We start from the raw sequence: 20825 nt of genomic DNA on the forward strand, positions 1-20825 counted from the left end.
ACATGCCTGCTCAGACTCAGAGGGACATTTTACTGCTGTACCAATACAGGAACATAATGTGTTAACACCGGACATCTGCAAGCAGAAGCGTCTGGACAATAATGTTGATAATGCACATTGGCTCAAATGGCCCAAAGAAGGGAAATGGCCCAAATGCAGTAAGGAAGGGAAAAGAACTGTTAGAGATCTAGGGAAAAATGGCGTTGGTTCAGCATGTGCTGGGGGGGTTGGAGAAGGAGCAGCTCCTTGCAGAGAAGTGTTACAGAGGAGTAAAAGCTGTACCATCATCCTCACTTCTGGACCCATTCAACCTTAAAGGCTGTACTGCCTTTCCTTAATGCTGAGGTTGTCATATTTTCCTGCAAATGTGATTACAAGAAGGAAGCTGAGAAATCTCCCAGAAAATGGCAGGTCTGGCAGATGGGGGATGCCAGTGTGCGTGTGTTTGTGACTAAAGAGGATGAAAGTTAGAATTAAATTAGAGATTCCAATTTGAACTTACTGCTTTTATCCATACTCCTAAATTACTGAAGTGATGGAGAATTAGAAACAAGCACAGTACAATCAATAAAATAAACAAACCATGAAAGACACTAGTGACACATTAAGGGGGGAAAAAGTCAGATACCCTTTAGGCCATTAGGACGTAATGACAGAGATGGCAATAAATAAATACATCTTTTGGTTCCAAATCCTGAAAACTTTGCTCACACAAACAGACCTTCTTCCAACCACAATCTGATTAAAAGAGAGAACAACTACTGCCAAAGGCCTGTAATATCTAGCTCATTAAAACAATACCAGTTGACATTATTAGGATGTATTATTCTGCTCTTTTAGTACAAGAGAATATTCATCTGAGTAAGTTGCAAGGCTGAGTCCTTCTTTGGCAAAGGACTTCGAATGGAAAGCAAAATATCTGGTATGTTCCAGCACGTTATTTACTTAAGACGTGCTGCACAGCCCATGTTTTAAACTTCTCCATGTTCACCTAACTAATCAAAAGGACAGAAACTTTTGCTCATCTGCGCAACTATGTTAGTCAAAATCCCATGTATTCTGAGCTGCTGTGGAGTGATTGTTTTCTCACAGCAGAATCAAACTCCTCAGTCCTGCAATAGATGAGAGATGAAAACCCACAAGATGTTTTCAAAGTGAGTCACTCACATCCTTTTCAGCTAAATCATAAGACTCCCAAGTTCTCTGAATCATACTGTCTACTTTTCCACAGCTTCTAAATAGTCCAGCTCAAGGTGCTCTTCCACTCTATTACGGTGTGCAGTTAGTGTTATGATAATTTGCTCTAGTAAGGTCAGCTAATTACACAATAGGATAAATGTGAAATTCAGTATCCTCAATGATCAATACAGAAGATATATAGCTGTTCATTTCACCACAAACAATTTCAAAACAAGAAAGTCTCAAGGTAAGATTTTACCTTGGCTCAAACCCTGCTCTAAGTGAAATGGAGAGCAAAAGTCCCCTAACTTAAAGGAAGAGCCAAGATTTACTTTTTGGTGTCCAACCTGCATGTGTCAGCTGAAGTGTCACTAACACTTTGTGGTTGTGAAACTATATGGCCAAAAGTAGCCACTATTATCATTGAATTCAATCTCCAGTACCACACAGGCCACTTCCTGATACATATCACACAGGTATTTGTTCATAACTTTAGCTTTTGAACCTCTTTCCCGGGTAGTGGCTCCAGTGATGGTTTCTCCCTTTCAAACATCCTGTTGTTTATGAAGCATAACGTTTTAAAACTTTAATTAACTGGACTCCAGTCTTTTACTTTTTTTTTTTAAATATAAGCACACCTCAGGGCACTTTGAGTTTATAAACACCTCTCAGGATGTTCACATTAATTGAAAAACTCTAGTTTCTCCAAGTCCAGGGCTAAGGACTTGAGAAAAGAATGTGTAAGGATGAAAGGATGATGGGGAAGAAGCTTCATGTGACACAGGTCTCAGTTTCTAAGGGACCTTCAGATACCACATGAAACAACCAACCCAAAGATCCCTCTGCTGTAAGCACACGTCTGCCCTACACGTATCTGACAGAGGAGAGGGTGATGGACCATGTCCCAGCTGAGGTCTGCAAGGCAACTCTGCAGCTAAGGATGTTCCTCCTGGTACTCCGGGCCACGCCAGTCCCAGCCCTGTCCTTTCCTGTACACCTGGGCTGGAGCGCAGACACAGAGACACTGCAGACACGGGCAGAGGCACCAGGGGCTGCCTTGACTTACTGGCTTAGAAGCTCAAGAGGCAGTACATCACTGGTACTGGTCAGAAATTACCTAATTGGGGGTGTTTGTATCATTACCGCCAAGGCTGAATGTTGTTGGTTAACCTTTTACTTTCCTGGGTTCAGACAGTGGGGTTTAAATATGTGTAGGTAAAGTGGACAGAACATGAGAAATACTATGGTTCAGGTTGTCTGTACAACTGTATTTTATCCTCTTCATATGTCTTACCAAAATGAGTGTCTCTAATTTTATAATTGTATCCCATTTCCTATCCCGTAATCCATACCTGTAAGCATATGAAGAATTTGATTTGGGCTTTTTTAATGCAGCCTATGACTCCAACATTTTCACTTACATGACTTCCTTTTTTTCCTTTTGAATATGGGAGTATATCACAACTTATGGTACACTAACAATTAAAATTTAAGTCACCTAAATTGCATAATTTTTTTCCAAATCACTTGCATACCTCTCTAACACCTTCCACAAACAGTACTCATGCTTAGAAAAAGAGAAGAATAAACTCCAAATGGAAGACTATAAGACAAAGAAGTGTATTTGCTTGCACTTCTAAACTCACTCAAACCAGAAAAATCCAGGTGACACAAAGATAACAGTAAACATAAAAGATCAAAAGCGAACCTACAACACATAAGAACATAAAACATCTGCTGAGTGCTGGACAGTTTGCCTTGAAAAGGTAAAGTCTGATTTGAGATCGCTCCGTTGAACAATTTTTCTCAACTGCTCTTGCCTGTGGACATAAACTGAGACAAATCACAGAGCATTACGCACTGTGGGCAGGAATTTTCTCACTGAGAATAGGAATTTGTCCTATTTTCATTTGTTTCTTCATATTATTTTCTTACTAAGCGTGCAGACTAAGAATCAAATCCTACTGCAGATGAAAGGCAACATTTCTTTACCAGTGACACCTAGCTATGCTGAGGCAGATGTGGCTTCACTCACCTTGACTTACACTCTACTTCTACTGCACAGTCCATTTCAATTAAAAGTTTTCAGAGCATGGCCTTAATTCTTCACTACCTTTTACCTACAGCTACTTTTTGTATTTTCTGTTCTGCACTGAATTTAGCCATGTACTGTGAAAGAAATAACAACTTTGTGACTCATGTAATATAAATTTTTGAAAGTCACCACTATATTTATTTAAAGAAAACATGAGTAATCGCTAATGAATTCTCATACAGTTACTGCATACACAGTTTGAACAAACACCTCAGACTAAGCATGCTACACCCTGTTCCTTTATGCTGAGGCATGTGTCCCCTTTAGTGTGGAAACTAACGGGCTTATGGGGCAAAGGGAATCATCAAAAAGATCACATTTTGAAAATACCAGTTTAATATCAGACAGATAATTACTACTCACATTTACACGCCACCTCATAATTCTGCCTCAAGGAGTCAGTGGTGTACATGAACCAAACATTTAGGACTTTCAAAGTATGATCTGATTGAAATAACAGTCTGGTTCCTGTCATTTCCCTTGTGGTGATTTTCCTTTTAGAACTGATTAAATAGTATAATTCCTCTAATGATTCATTTAGTTTATTTTTAACTAACACCAAAGGAAAATAGAAAGGAAGGCTTTTTCAGAAAATGTTTTTTTAAAGGAGGAAGAAAAGCTGTATTGCATGATAGGATAATTTAGCACAGTTTAGGATAGTACATGCAGCTAATGACTGAAAACATAACAGTATATACAACACTTTGTATTACACTGCATTACTGAACCAGGAATGGAAGCTCTGACTGCTTTACATATTGTAAATTAGATACCTCGTGATTTTGTATGCATCATTCGTTTCATTAAGAAAAAAATATCCCTGATGTAAAATTTTCAGTGTTTCCTACTGTGGGTGCCTCCAGTCTGAAAACCAGCAACTGAAAAATATCTGGGTAAGAAGTAGAGAGCAGGTATTCAAACAAGCCCCAAGGCAGCTTATCATTTAAACATGTGGCAGATCTGTTTTCAGCAAAGCAATTAACCAGGCAGGATTCGCCATTCCAGTGATATTAAAAGGTAGGCTGGATGTTTTTCTAAACACATGCTATATATAATTCAAATTATTAGATTGAGGAGGTGCTAACACGAGAACTGGGGTAGCTGTGTTCACATACTTTGTCTTAATAGCCTTAAAATGTATGATTCAAATATATAAATTCAAGCAACTAAATAATGATTAATATGCTTTACTCAACTAGAGGACTGAAAGCAAGTTTTGCTTCTCATCTTGCATCTCCTGATCTACTTTTCAACATATTATCGATAAATTCCTCTGTGGCACTCCATTAGTTATGAATCCCATTTGTCCATGGGGTAAAACTCATTTGCCTCTAAAGGAGGATACTTCCACCCATATTACAGAACTCTTCCAGTGCCCTTTGGGACAGGGACTGAGACTGGTTCAGTACACTCACACTGCCTACAATCTGAACAAGCCAACCACAGAGGGTGACATGCTGACCCAGCAAAACCTGGTGGAAGTCTTGTGAGTGACTGATGGGTCTAGGATTTTTGTCCAGAGTGTAAACTGGAGGTTCCAGATTGAGTTATACTAGCTAGACTTATATTTTCTGGTATTATTAACACAGCTATTTGTATCAAAATTATGAGTCATTACTTGGGGCACTGTAGAAAAAAATGTGTGCCTTGGCTAAGGTTTTGCACTAGATGTGTGTCTCCCCACATATCAACTTGCAGGCAGACATCAGCATCTATCTGCACACATAATTTCCTTATTGCTAATGAACTGACACTTAACAACAGTGGATCCTGTCCGCAGTGTAACACCAATAAAAGAAATGAAGGAAGCAACAGTGTATTCTTAGTGATCCAAAATACACAAATATTTCATCTACTGAACTATAATGTACATCACATCACCAAGGTGCTACACAAATATAATTTCCACAGATCTGTGCACAACAGGTTAGAAAGTTGTAAAAGAGGAGCAAAGGTCATTCACCACAGACTGGCCACCCATGCAACAACCTGCAGGAAGGAAAGCTACAACTTTGAAACTCCTCACTGTCCCACCACGCAGCCTCTCCAAGTCTTTGCACCAATGGGAGGCTTTGGCAGCCCTGGCTGTCCCAGACGGGTTATGGGTTCCAAGAGGGAATGATAAACAGCACCATGACAGGTAGAAGAGGTGTGTTAATCCACCATATCCTCAGTTGATGCTGCTTGAACGTTAAGTTGGTACTAGCACTGTACTAAAATAATTTTCAAACCTGTAGAGAAATAAATTACCTTTTCTTTCCATTCAATTCAGGCTGTACACTGGGTACACAGAATGACATAATATCCTTCCTGAAATCAGAGCTGCAGTGAGGACCAGTATCCTTCAAACACAACCAGTTCCTGAGCTTGCCTTGCAAATAACCATGTTTTCCTAATTGCCACAGAAGTGATCTTTTTCATCTTTTTAACCCTGGCCCAAGAATTATGCATTGTTTTCTTTATAAATGCAATAAAATTTCATCACTTTATCCCTGTACTTCTGCCAAAACTTGATAGCCACAGATACAAAGAATCTTACTGGAAAGAAACACATAGAAATAACCACACCATTTAACTGCTGCAGGTCCGAAGCTCACACCAATTTCTGTGATATTTGCCAGATATGACAGTAAATTATGTTAACTCTACTGCCCAGCCCTAGGTAGAAGAATCCAACACCTTTTTGCAAGCTGTCAAGAGAGTGACTGTTATCTTCAGGATTTTTTTTTACATGACATTTTTCTGCATGTAGGCCCACGTCCACTTTGGAAACTGGTATTCTTGGAAACAGGATGCCATATAAGACTATGATCAATACAAAACTATGTATTAATTTGCTTTTTAATATGGAAAAATCTGTACAGTTGGTTAGGGGTTTTATCTTTGCATTAGCTATTCTGAAGATGATTTTAAATTGCCTGCACAGGCCAAAGGATCTGTTCTGAGGCCAATCTGCATTTAGCTTTAGTGCCATGGATATCTATTCAGAAAAAACAAATCAGTATATTTGTAATGACTGCCTAGATAATTGCTTAAGCAGCTGCAGAAAGCCAAGTCAGAAATTATTTTTAAGGATGTGTGACAAGTTTTCTAATCCTCTGACAGTTTTCAAAGGATGTTATCCCAGCTGCCTTCTTCCAGTCACACTAGACTTCTGCTTCTTTTTTAACTAAATGACCATCTATAACCACAGGCACGTATAACCTGTAGCAATCGGAGCAGATGTACTGGTGTCAGTAGCTGCTCGGACAGTCAGAAAAGACGAACTTCAGCACCTAAGCTACCACAGTAGTTTATGATTAAAAGGTAACTTAGTTAAAGAGCTAATCATGCACTAGTGTTTGTCTCTTGGCTATCGGTGTACGTGTGCATGTGTAGAAACAGAAAAATGTGAATGACTACTTCAAACTCTAGCCCAATTAGTTTGGAATAGCAGAAGGAAAAGAGCCTGAAATATGAGGCGTTAAATCCTTCTCTCTTACGAAAGAGACCTGTAGACCTTGCGCCAACGCCAGGCAAAGGAGCGCTCCTGTCAGTAACTCACCTTGCTGAATTTTCGTCACTAGCTGGTGACGGGCGAGAATCCTGCTGGTCCTGTAGGGAGGGCGCCGGGCTGGCTGATCGCAGCGCCAATACAGCTCCTGGCCCTCGGGAGACACCGCGTTCAGGTAATAGCAGCCCGAGCCCGCGGCCCGGGGCACCTGCTTCAACATCTCTGCTCCCGGAATCCCGCCGGCCCCGCTGCAGCTACTCCAGATTGTAATCAGGGTAATGAGAGGAGGGAGGCAACAAGCCCAGGGAGCTGCAAAGAGTGAGCGCTTTAAACGAAAAAGGAGTGCCAAGAGCTACTACAACTCGGGATTCCGGCTTCTCCCACATGATCTGCGTGAGCCAATCGCTCCCGGTGCAGCCTGTGGAAGTGAGTCTGTGGAGCGGGACAGCCAGCCTGCCCCAGCCCTGCACAGCCTGCCCCGGCCCCGGCAGCCCCCCGGCCGGCCAGAGTTCACCCAGCACGGAGGGGCTGCACCGGGACACTTCGGAAAGCAAAGAAAAAGTTGAAGACGCTCGGGAATGCGTGTTTTAGAGTATGCAGGGCTGCTGAAAACCTTTTCCTCCTCTTCTCTGTCATCCCCAGCTGTTGACTCATCTCTGGAGATGATGCCCTCACTACTTTTCTAAAAATCATACCCCTGTTTGCCAAGAAAAAGTTCGTTTATGGAAGGGCTGTCTGAATCTCCAAAACCGTACGGTATAATGAGCAGTGGAATAAGTGAAGCCCTTGGGATGAAAAAAACAACACCTAACAGCAGTCACTCAGCAGTGAACAAAACCCAAGAGTCCCTAATATTAATGCTACCAAGAACTGGTCACAGCCTGGAAAAGGGAAAGGGGATGGAGAGATTCTCTCTTCTTCAGGTTCCCTGCCATAACATCCTCTTTTTTTTTTTTTTTTTTTTTTTTTTTTTTTTTTTTTTTTTAAACAGGCAGAAGAGCATCTGTTTTCATTCAGCCCTTACATATCAACCACTGAGTTTGCAGAACATGCCATTTCTTTAGTTAATCATATGGAAACAGAACACTGCCATTTTTATCAACAAGTGGGCAGCAAATCTGAGTAAAAATATATAAAAAATGCCCTCCTAGTCAAATAATTTTGCATTATATTTTAAAATATCAACATTTTGGTTTAATAAACCCCTAGTGTAAGCTGTTTTCTAAGAATTATGGGAAGCAGTTTCACAGCCCTGGAGATCAGTTTCACAGTGTCACAAAACCAGAAATGACAGCAACTCAGAGGGCTCTTCCACCCGCATGGCTGAACAGGCTCCTGCCAAAACCCCCTTGTAGGAGGCAGGGCAGCAGAAGGCAGAGATGAGGCAGCAAGTTGGCCAGCTAGCATGGGTCTTGCATGGCTTAGGAACCATGCTGCCACCTCCATGCCCCTTCCCATTAGGCGAGTGTCAGGCTGGGGGACTGGGAGCTGACAGCACTGTTGGAGCAGCTGCAAGCCCCAGGCAGAAGGGGCTCAACCCCCATCCCAACCCATGGGGGATCTTGACCTCCCCGAAGTCCACTATGACATATTATCTGAATCCTGTTCTCCAGCCTTGAGGCCAACAATATGTCACAACATGCCTTGGTACAACAGAGGTCTCCTCCCACTCCCAGCCTCATGGCTGCCCACCAGGGCAGGGCCATGAGGTGGCACTGCCTGAGACCTGCCTCCTCTTAAAGGACAGGGTCAGGCTAGCTTGCAAGGGCAGATGTAGCGACCTAAACGTGAGAGGGGAGAGGACAGTTCTCGTTCACAATTATTCATTAAAATTTTGCTCCATGAAAACCCATTAGGGCAGCGTTTTACTGCAATGCAGTCCATTCTCATTACCCGTTATGAATTTTATTCCTCATCAATGTGTGACTTTTGCAGTGCCATAAAATGGAGAAGTATCATTCCGTGTACTAGAAATTTAAAATGAATGCTCTAGACTGAAAGCTTCCATTACCTGTTTTTACCATTAACAGCACCTGCAAGTCCTGTACATGCTGTTTGTTGCTTCACGTGTGGCTGCACCATCTTCTCTGAAATTCTAAGCAGAGACTTCAAACTCAAGACAAAAGATACAGCACCACTACCACCTATATTCCCAAACAGGGCTGGTCACTGGTAGCCAGGGAGTAGGAAAGACTGGTCTCCTCTCTGCCTTGCTGTGCAAAGAGGAGAGGCAGATTGCTTCACAGGTGTGAGCAGAGAGAGCCTGAACAGAGGGGAAGGTATTGTTTCCCTTCCTACCTTAGCTTGCCAAGCCAGTCTGTCAGTCACTCTGCTGCTGCTGTCTTTTCAAGAATAATTATCCAGAGACTTCAAAGTGGCAATGATGGGCACAGTGTTTATCCAAAGAGACATTACCTCCATGCAGGGAAATTCTTATTTGATTAATCTACAGTTCTTTCATCTAATTCTACTTGTATGGTGCTACTGCTAGTGAAAAGCAAGTATTACCATTCATACTATTCTGCTTAGATTTTCATAGGTATTTCTTTTTCTGTTGGAAAATGCGTTGACTTTTTCAGCTAATGGGAGTCTGCATTCTTCCTTGCAATATTTCCAAAGACTAGGAAGAAGTTTAATAGAAATGTAATGCTTCAAAAACCAGTCCAAAGAAACAAAAACCAAGGCAAAAGCCTGAGTAAGGTACTGACTAGTGAACAATTCTATTAAGGGCTCAAGCCCAGTTAAATGCTTATAACAGACAGCAAAGCACCAGCTGCAGTGCCCCTGTGGCTGCCCGTCCTTCCCCACCAGAGGGTAAGGCAACAGGGCAGAGATGCCCTCCCAGCTTCCTAAGCAGCTCATCTGAGTGGCCACAAAAGGCAGAATGAGAAGCCTCTGTTTCAGGGAAGTGACTTTCCCTTCCTCCCAGACACAAGGGTCCAAACAGAACTTCAGAGCTGGAGGGCTGCTCCAGGCTCAGCGCTGCTAAGTGCTGCCTGTGCCGAGGCTGAATTCTTTGGCTTTAGTCCAGTACTTGCATAGTAGTCAAATAAAACAAGAAACAACAAGAGTTAGCTGGTCTTGCAGTACATGTTTGAAAGCTCCTGTGCTTGAAGTTGTGCATGGTGGAGGAAAGAATTAGTCCTCATTGCATACTTTTAAAATGACTGTCTCCTTGTTTGGTGACTGCCTTGACACACACTGTTTATTTTCAAAAATGTGTCATTCAAACAAGGAAACTCCTTTGGCCATCAGCCTCTCAGACAAGAAGTACTACAGAAGCCTAAGTTGTTATATAAAAGCACTAATTAATATTTCAGTCTCAGTCTACAGACTGTTTCTGGAATAGTTAATAGAGCAACATGAAACTTCATGCTAATGCGTCTCATAAAAGCACTTCAAAATAAAAGCTTCCTTGTGCATTTTACAAGGGCTACAGGGGAGCTCCAGCACACACCTGAAATTGCTGCCTGTCACGACAGAAGCACAGCCCATGAGATGACAACCCAACCCCATATTCCTATGTTGCAACTGATCCATGTAGGAATGGAGATTCCTTCATAAAACTATTATGGCTGGAATTAGCGGTTTTTTAAATCTGAATCAGAAATGTCCACACTTATAACTATGTCACACCTAACATGACAATCAGTGACTTGACGGATACTGAAATATTCTGGAAGATCAGGAATCTTTACATAAAAGCTTATTCATACAGCACAGCACTACTGACAACTGCAGGGTATAACTGACAAAGTCAGCTGAAGGAGTCATACTCTTCTCTGTATGCATTCATAGGCAGAACTGCAATACTTAATTTTCTGTTCATTGATTTTTATGTCTCTCTGCCACCTTTTCTTCTTGAAATTGCATTTGTTGTGAGAAAGAAAGAGCAAGTTATTGGCAGGAAAAACCACCCCAGGGCTACCTATATACACTGAAGTATCACAGGCAGTACTTGAGATCTGCTTCCATTTCACTGAGAGCAGGGTGATGTCATCAGCTGGATAACACAGCGTGGTGTACTCCAGAAATGCTAAAATGTATTGGATATCAAACTATGTACTTGTGACTGGCTTTTCTGAACAAAACAATAGTGTTAGTTTCTGCACTCCTCCTTGGTCTTAAAAGTGTTACTCATGAAGGCATGAGGTAATGCTACAGACAGTGGGGTAGTTGAGGGTAAATTGAAATGAATGGCACTTTCCCACTTGTATTCCTATAACAGAACTGCTTTCTTACATCTTAGAATGCACCCCTTCCAGTGAACTGTGAGACAGGTCCATGATGTTGTACCTGGCGTGGAGTTCTTTGGGCTTGGATTGAACCTGTTGTTCTCACACAGTAATCAGCCACTTGATCTTCCCGCAGTGACCCATTTTCCTTTTATTGTTAGTTGCACTTATCTTGTTATGTCATATCCAAAGTTAAATGCCAACCTGATGGCTTCTCTTCATTTGAAAGCACTGGTTCTATGAGAACAAAACAGCTTCCTATCCACCAGAGGAGCACAGTTGTTATTAACATTAGTGACATGTAATTAGAAGAAGCAGGAAACTCTTGTTTTCAAGTCACAGAAGAAAAAAAATCACGCATCTGCTTTTAACTTGCTGATCTCTGGATACCCTTCTATAATTCTGCAGGTAGAAGAATACTTCAGTTTGCTGGATATGGACTAACTCCAATATCCTATATATGCAAAATATCCTGCATTGGATATTGAAGTCCTATCCACATATCTCTATCCTATATTTCTTACCTGTATCTGCCTTTACAGATGCCTGCAAAGCAACTCATGTGTTAAGAACAGGCAATTTCTCCTTTCTGAAATTTAGGAAGAGAAAAAATTCACATGCAAGGAATCCAAAACTATGTTTAAGATGAGGCTTTCACTTACTTTATGTGTTTTGAATCCTATCTCTGGGACCAGGACTTTTAAAATCAGAAGTTCATTGCCTGCTGTTTAGGAAAAATGTTTTATGCTTGAACACATTTGTTTGAAAGTTGTTTGCTAGGACTACTACAGGCTGCAAACTAATTTATACAGGGCACGAAACAGCAGTGTCTCCAGAGCAGCCAGAAATGCTTCCCTCTGACTCAGCGACACTTTGACTGTCTTCCTGAGGCCATGCTGGGACACCAAGGCTCTGCAGCTCATCTGGTGCTGCCAGGAATCAGACTAGGGCAAAAGGAAAATAGTTCATGCGAGATTTCTACATCGCCAGGAAGTGAGATGGAGACGGCTAATAGCTGCACAGTGTTACAACAGAGGATTGTTTCACTGGAAAGCTGATACTGATGTGTTCTGGAGGCAAGTCAGCTGCTGTGTCAACTGTCTGATAGTGAGTTTTAGAAATGAATACTGCTACCCAGGGCTTCTTATATATGAGAGACAGGCTTATACGCACCCTTGAAGATAAACTTCAAACCAGGAGACGGAGCTTCTGAATAGTACATTATATCCCTTTCCTCTAGTGTCCCTGTTCCAGCATCAGAAGACTATCCATTTGCATTTTAAGACCCACATGTTCAATGGATAGTACTGCTACAAAAAATACCTCCTGATTACAAAAAGCATCAGTGACCTGGCCAAACAACAAAAGGCAGCTCTAATACAAGCAGAAGATTAGAAATTACATGCAGGCTCAGTACAAGAGTAGTGTGTTTTAGGGCACAAAGGATGGCAGGGAGGTGACTGACCCACCATCCACCCAGGCAAACTCAGAAAAATAAGGATACATTCAAGAAGCCAAGATGATGAGAGTTATGGCAAGAAAGTTGAAGTGATTCCTCTCATCAGTTCTCCTGTGGAGAAGCTCAGGGATGTTCAATAAGCAAAATGAATAGGAACTGATATGAAAAATGCTCCTCCAAGATCCTCTACCAAGCAATCATAACGAAGCCTACCACAGATAAAAAGGAAAAGGCCACTTCTGGTTTAATGGTGGCTTAAAGACAGAAACCTGTTTTGTCTACTATGCATACATGATTTTTATAAAGGGACTGAGTAGTGACTTGGCAAAATATAATGATGATACCAAGTTAGTCTGGCAGTCAAAACAGAAATTGGTTGTAAACATTGAATTCTTATAATGTTGATTGAGAAGGTATTAAAACTGTAACTTTTGAGTGCTGATAAATGTACTGGATAAAAATCACCCTATAGGTACACAGTGCCCAGTGATGAGATTTAATGGAGCTATTATCACTGAGGAAACAAATCTTGGATAGGTTTATGAAAATCCAATACAAGTGCTCAGTAGAAACAAAAAAGAGCAAAGAGGATTTTAAAACCTTTTAGAAAAGTAATAGAGCGCAAACCAACAAACATCGTTACGCTATTACAAAGGTCTGCCCATCACTTGGTGTGCTGGGGTCTTTTCTTGCAGTGCATAAAGTTGAAAACATAAGTGAAATGATCATGGGGTAGGTTCAAAACGATTGAACAGAAGTATTTCTTTGCAGAGTTCAAAAAAGGATTAAATTCCTGGAAGAAAAATTCAGCATTAAGCACAAAATTACAGCTCATGGCTCAGGACCTCCTTGAACCAAATGAATGCAAGTAGGATATATAACATGCACGGGATCACTATATGTCTGTCCCAGCAATATACTTTTCCCAAAATAGTTGCGTCTGCCCACTGGTCAACACATGACACGGGCTGGTCTGACCAGGAGTGGCCAGTCTGTATTCTTACCTGAGCTAACCAGACTGCACCCACCTCATGGACTATGTAAATGTGGGATACTAACAGCACTTCTAGTGCATAAATGCATCAAAATAACTGCTCCTGTGGTCTGTGGTTGGAGCCTGCAGAATGACAGTATTTCCCTGGGCACAGCCTCTCTGTGCCCTCCTGTCACATTTGCTGGTGAAGTGTAAGTTGGTGGTCTGTTGGCCACAATTTCGGGCTCAGAGGATGTGACCTTTCTGTCCCTTCTGCTCTCCCCGAGGCTTAAAAGGGACCAAGAGCTCCTGGCTGGTGGCCAAAGTCAGTGGAAGGAGTCAGTTGTTTTATCCAGTGCTTGACCACTAATTTAGGCATTTTGGTCTCACTCCTGTTCAGTTTTAAACATCATTTTTTCTCAGTCAAACCACACCAGCATATGAATAGAGACTCCACTGGCCTTAGCTGAACTTTTCACAAGCCAAGAACAGCCAGCATCCCACACTGTGTAAGTCCCTAAAGATGATGGTTCTCAACAGTCAATTAAAAAGAACCTGAACAGTTGGGTACTAAATAGAGTTCAAAACAGATGTCATAAGAGAGGAAGATGTTTCAGGTGGCAGGCCTCCTCTGCTAAAGTATTTGGAGAGTATGAAGACAGGAATGAGCTAAAAGTAGTTTCCACACTCTTAGTGCAACTCCATCTGCTGAATCTATACCCATGTTACTAAAACTAATCCCACAGGAACTGTGTAAATATATTTAAGTAGTGGTGGGCTTAACACACATCCTAATCTCACAGTCTCACTAACAAAGTGTTTGGATAACACACTGATAACATAAGAAAGTGTTTAGATAAACTTAGTTTCTTACAGTTATCCAAATACACTGTAAATCCCTACTGCTGGTGTTACTCTGAACCACAGACGAACATTCCTATCTCAGCTGAAGGTTCGTGCCTTCACAGACTTCATGTGAGGGCTTTGCTGTTTATTTTCTTTTCAACAGGACTCCAGTACTATGGTGATGAAAGAGGCAAGAGAGGAAATATTCAAGTTTTGATCTGGTTTTAAGAGAAGGTTTTTTTCATCTCTCATCTCTCTGCGAGAGAAACAATGCCAAAGTTGAGATTTTGTAAAAATTTTTAAAAAGCAACAAGACAGAACAGAATAGCTCTTGGAAACACTGTTTCAAACACAGCAGCATGGGACTGGTGCATGTGAATGTGAAATTTTCCAGGCTCCTTGAAATCAAGAAATATTTGTCTCTGTCCCAGTGAGGCAGACAAACATGATGGTTAGGGCGCAGGACTAGCTGACAGTGACTTGCTGGAAAACTTCAGGAAAGTTGTATAACCTGTCTCTGTGTCAGTTCCATGACTGATAACAATAATCTTTGCCTTTCTTAACTATTTGGGCAGCTATTAAAAAAAAAAAAGGAAGTACAATTTTGTAGGCAGATTTCTTTATAAGCAGTATCAGTCCACTGGAGGCAGGCTAAAGTCTACTGTAACTCCATGAACTAAGGAGGAAATAAATATCCTTTAGAATGGTCCTACACCTGCAGTGGATTCCTTCAGACGAGACACTTATTACCTAAACTTGCAGAATGCCACAGATTTCCCAATATGTTTTTAAATGCATGTTATCGGATCTTATAAATACTGCATAACAAGGATGTAGTGTTCATACATGTGGCTTTGCAGAGCAATATGCACTAACTGATAAGCTGAGTCTTGACGCTAGGGCTGGACTGCAGACTAGAACACAAGGAAGTCCTCTGTGGGGTCCATATAAAGCATTTTGCTCACTGACAGTTAAAATTTCTCTTTTTTTATTCTACAATCCCCAAGCCATCCCCACCAAGGCAACCACTAGGTACCCTTTGCTGGTTGCTTTCCTGAGACCCAGGAAAGCTGGGGTTTTGGCTGATACATGGTAGAAGTTATAGTGGGGTGGCGAGTGTTCCTGAGAGAGGTGTCCTCTGCTGAAGCTGGTGACCCATTCTGCCTCCACCTCTCCCATTTCCCTACTGAAGTAAACTGAATTAAACCTTGTGGCAGCCGGTGTCCCTGGTGCAGTGCAGGACCACCTGGCCTGACATGTGTCAGTTCTATGCTGTTGTTGCAAGGGTGAGTGGGGGCACTGAATACAGCACAGCGCTGAGGTCCGTTCCCATGGTATCTGGTATATGCTTGCCCATGCCCTGCAGAAAGGGGTTCATGTGACATTTTCTTCCCTCCCCCAGATCACCAGCTTCGGTATCCCAGAAGCAGAACAAAGGTCCAGCACTGAAAACAGTATGATGAGCAGCGAACCTTCGCTGTGCGGTTGCAGATTTTTGTTCCAAAGGATGAAGCACTAGTGTCTGAAATCAAGTAGCATGAAAATGTACAGTGGGACAACAACATTAAGGCTGACCCCCCATCTCACAGCAAGTGTGACCAACACACTTGCACATTTAGCTGGTTGCATAATTTCAGCCATCCTGGTGCCTGATTGGCAACCTCGGAAATAAAGAAGCCAGGGGGAATATGGGACATGCATGCATCACTTATCCCTCACCCAAAGCCAGAATTCAGCATAATCTACATCAAGGGTTCTGTACACTGCATTAGTTGCCCTGTATGTCTGAAAGAGAATGCATGATGCCTAGCCCTTTTTTTAAATCCCAAATTATTTTTTTCGTATCAGAAAATTTAAGAGTATCAGTTACATATACATACACATAATTTTTTTTCTTATTACAAAAAATACCGTCCCCCCAGAACCCCCACAATAACCCCTGGCAGACCTTTCACAATAAACTAGCAGTGGGACAGTTTACACAATATAGATACTTATGAACTGGACAAGTTCCTAGCCAGGATTTTCTGTCTCCCAGCAATCAGCTGCTCTGTGCATAATTTAAGCTTTCAATTTTTAGACTCCATATTTCTTGCATTCTTCTTTTTTTTTTTTCACTCACAGTTTCCACTGCAGTATATACACACCATAGCGCTGATGTGTCGCACTGGATAAAGTAATTCTGGCCAACAAGCTTCAGGTTTTCTTTTTTTACAGAGTGGAAGCCTGCCAAATAGCAGGAGTGACACAGAGGAAAGGGCTTCCCATAGCTCCCTTGCCAGCCACTACACTGCTTCTCCTGAGAAAGGGCAGGCAGTTTGCTCCTCTCCTTCCCCACAGCCTGCCCTCCAGTGTGCAGGAAAGGCGAGAGATAGCCTAGAACTTGCAGCAATGCAGGCAAGGTGAATTGTTTTCCAGCAGACATTCCCTCCTTCTCCTCCAGTCCCCCAAACGGCTGTACTTGATCTCTCTCCTCTCTAGTTCACACACTCCCTTGCACATCCTCCTCCAGCAGCCACTTACCGAGATGTCTCCTCTGTTGATTCCCCCTCTGTTCGAAGTAGGCAGACCAAGAGAGTTGGTTGATAAGGTCCATACCAGCTGTGAATTTCTTTTCACTCCCTCAATTCCAGTGTGATGAAAATATTGCAGTCTACCCTCGACTTTATCCTGGCATCCTATCACGTCCCTCTCACAGGCTTCCTCCCTTTCCCAATTTCTGAATATACAGCTCTGTTTCAAATCAACCCCACAGTGTTCCTCATTTGTTGTTGTCTGCCTAAGGTGTTGCTCCATGTTTATGGAATGTAGTTTTACTGGAAAAATTCCTTGGCCAAAACCTTCAAAAGGAACTACTCATCTTGAGTCTGTTTTCCATGACACTTGCAAAGCTCTGACTTTTGGGAATGTTGGTTTCCTCAGTCTGAACACAAGACCTCTTTGAAGTATCTCAAGTTGGGCAACTAAAGATTGCAGAACTGAAATTGCACCTGACCTGTAAAGAAGGTTGGTCCTGTTTATGTTTACCAATTTTCTTTTCCTCTTGTTCAATCAGATTTTGACAGGTAAGTGGTGTTCTGAGCTATGAGGACATGAAATTAAGACAAAACTGGGTCCTGAAAGAAGTTTCCAGACCATGCTACTGTGGAGGTCTTTTACTCCAAACCAGAATTCATGTATATACTGTAAGTGCTCAGGATTTGCACTTATGTGGCTGAGATCAGAATTGGCTTTAAAATACTCTGTACGTACTCTGTTCTTGGATTGCAAAATAATGAAATAGAGATTCGTGTATTTCAGTCTTTATTTCTCCTCCTTTTATGTCCCAAGGAACTTATGACACATAATATACTCACTGGTTCCTAATATGTTACCAAACATAGTAGGTTGGATGATGAATTAAAACCAAGTGGAGTTCTGAATGTTTTGCTTTCAAACCACTAGTAAGCCTGCATGCTTTAAAAATAAACTTTGTTCCCCTTTTGCTCAGACTACTGACAATTCATGTGACAGGGAGGCAACTCTGACCGTGACACCTGTGAATGATGTGAAAATAACTTTTTAAAATAGCAATTGTGATGTGGGGCTTTACACGTCTCCAGAACATTTCAAACGGGAAACAGTCTCTGTGTCTCACCGGCTTAGGTGTAGCTCAGCTAGGAAGTGCACAGTCACATCGTAAACCTCCCTCTTTGTTCCTAATTGGCAGCCTTGTTAACAACATCAGCAAAGAACTATTTACTGAAACCTGGAAGCTAAAAGGTCATACCATAAACTTGTCATGTCGTTACACTCTTTCCTAGGCATCCACTAGCAGCTGTAGTGAAAAACAGGATACCTGAGGCTGATGGACTTTTGCGCTGACTGAGGACACAGTACAATAAATATTCACACATTAGATAACTAAATAGTAGTTTGAAAAGTGAACCTCAAAAGCACTTTAAAACATGCATTAAGAATTCCGTATGGCTGCTTCCCTTGTTGCTTAGCTAAACCTGTCAGGGTTCACAAGTAAAATCACACAGGTTTTTTTACAATGATTTCAGCATGTCTTCTAAAGACATGCAATTCACAATCTGCCTCCCCAGAATAAACTGGAAATGAAGAAATACATTTATGCAAGGTTCAGGTACACTATCTGGTTACTGTTGGAACATTTAACTTTAAGTGCATGTTCAAGTGCCATTGAAGTCACAGGTGCCTTGTCAGCTCCATCTCCTGCTTTGCTTACTTGAGCAGGTACCTTAAAATGAAGCCAGAGATGCTATAAGCAGCAATCTCTAAAATTAAACTTCTGCAGTGCTAGTGGCTCACTGATTTCCATATCAAAGGCACTCAGGTGGCAGCTGAAGAGATGGCTTTTCCCCGTTTGTCACTTATGCAAGCAGGTCTTTGCTGTCACTTGGCTAGGATTATGGAAAGAAACAAGCACCACTGGAGGGCAATTCAACCCCTTGTCTCACACACCTATTTTGGGATGACAGGACTTGCTTTCAGAGGTACCTATTTCTGCCTTGACTGCAAAGGACCTGGTGTGACCAGCTCAATCCTTTTAGAAGGCATTCCCACTAGATTCACTCCTTTCAAGTCAGAGCAGATGTTTTTCACCTTGTACGTTATTTATAACATGAATCAAGATTGAGTGGATAGAGCATAATATAATGCCTGCATTCTGAAGACTAAAAGAAACTTAAGTAGAAAAAGAATGAATATTTCTTTTTTAAAGTATTTCTAATAGAGCTTAGCTGACTGGGCTGCTACATTCCCATTTTGGAATCCGACCTTAACCTGGAGTTTGAGCTGAAACTGTGCTTTAACAGGGCTGACAGGTACATCAGTGGCTGTGTTGCATACCTTGGGAGGACAGGGAAATGCCATCATGGATTGCATTCACAACTTTATTGGCAAGCCAAGTCTAAGGATGACGTCTTGGGATGAGTTTCTTTGTCTCTACCATTTCACTAGCAGGGTTTGCATAGAGAAAGGCTGAAAACTGTTATGTGCTAAGAAATCCAGGGAAAAATTAAATGTTAACTTCTTCCTACTGATTATTTCCTACTTATCATATTATTGCTGAGTGTTTCATCCCATGCAGTTGTGTGAACATGTATGTTTTAGTCAGGCATCTACTTGCAAAATTGAGAGACAAGACTTCCGGCACAAAACAATGAATGCCCTTTATTAAAGAAATAAGTCATTAAATAAGGGCATCTATAAATAGAAAGGGTTGTAAAAACAAATAGGAGAAAGCATCTGGCTTGCAACATCTTTGCACAATTTGCAGTAGCTAAATCTGGACTCAATTAGTGACCTGTTTATTTTCCAAAATTTCAGTAAAATGCCTTGGCAAAAACTTAATCTGTCTCTGGAGAACATCTTACTTCCTTCCATATGTTGCCTGATCTGTCACAGCAATAAACTTCTTCCCAGTTTCAAGATCCCTAACGATTGCACCAACTTATGCTTTCCATAAAAGAAGAGATAATGGTTTCAGCCCTCTACAAGTCATGATTCTCCCTTAAGAGAAAGCAACACAAAGGAGTGCAAGAGGCAGTGAGTGCCCTGTGTTAAAGCCTCTAGTGTGACCTAAAATCCAGAGATTTAAAACAGTTCCTACCTACAATTCATCCCAGCTGTTTTATAATCCCTCTGAATTTGACAGTTTCTCTAAAATGCTGCCATGCCACGATTAATATATATGCCTTGGCTTTGTAAACACTTGTCCTGCTGTCCTTGTTGTTTAGAGTGCCTTCAAAAGAAACAGCTTAGGCCATTTAGTAATTACACGTTTATGGTTTTATATGAAACAAACCAGATGTTTCAGAGTCAGTTTTATTTGGTGGTGTCTTGTCTAACCTAGACTCTGAAATGTATTTGACCTCTATTTGAATCAGATTAGGTATAGTATCTTTTGTTTTATTATATGTCATAAATATGGATGTTCTGGTACCTTCCTATTTCTGAAGAACCCACTCATCCAACCACACTGACTTAATAGACAATCTTTTTAAAAAGAATATACTGTTGGTTTAGAGGCTAAATGTAACAAAACGGACTAGTCTACATGAGTCAAACACTTAATCATATAAATTTATACAACATATAGGTGCTCTGTTGAATTAAGACCATAATCAAATAATCTGTTTTGTTCTGAAACAAAAGCAGTTGGAGCTGTCAGGGATATACAGAATGCTCAGATGTAATCACCAAAATACTCATTTGCAAAGCTGATATAAAACTACATGCTTCTGATTCTCTATGAACTTACGTTTCTTTATGTTCAGGAGTGATGGAGTGAGTGAAGTTGGGATGATAAAAGGCATCCTTACATCAGAATTCAGAGTTCTGCTGATTTTAGAGAAGCTCTTTTTTTTCTTAAAGTAAATGTCAGGAAAAAAAATGGTTCAAAGCTTTAGCTGATAACAAAGCTGTAAGAGTTTCTTCCCAGGAAAGACACTGGGCAACTTCCAAACACCTCACCGTGTGGCAGAAATTCAGGTAGAGGTTCAATGTACATATGTTTGGTTATGCATGTAATAGCGACT

General features: G+C 41.3%; 1 protein-coding gene across 3 annotated transcripts in view; it reads right to left on the bottom strand.

Moving 5' to 3' along the window:
- The window catches only part of STARD13 (StAR related lipid transfer domain containing 13), a 293516-nt gene that overhangs the window by 110163 nt on the left and 162528 nt on the right, over positions 1-20825 (bottom strand). The window contains exon 1 of one of the 3 annotated variants that reach the window (XM_008934242.4): positions 6819-6987. The exons of the other annotated variants lie outside the window; for them this stretch is intronic. Within the exon in view, the coding sequence (XP_008932490.2) occupies positions 6819-6987 (169 nt within the window). Of the gene's footprint in view, positions 1-6818; positions 6988-20825 lie in introns of those variants that run through there. 3 annotated transcript variants of the gene reach the window in all.

The sequence above is a fragment of the Manacus vitellinus genome, unplaced genomic scaffold (assembly GCF_001715985.3).
Source record: "Manacus vitellinus isolate BGI_N305 unplaced genomic scaffold, ASM171598v3 scaffold_2_pilon, whole genome shotgun sequence".
NCBI lineage: Eukaryota > Metazoa > Chordata > Aves > Passeriformes > Pipridae > Manacus > Manacus vitellinus.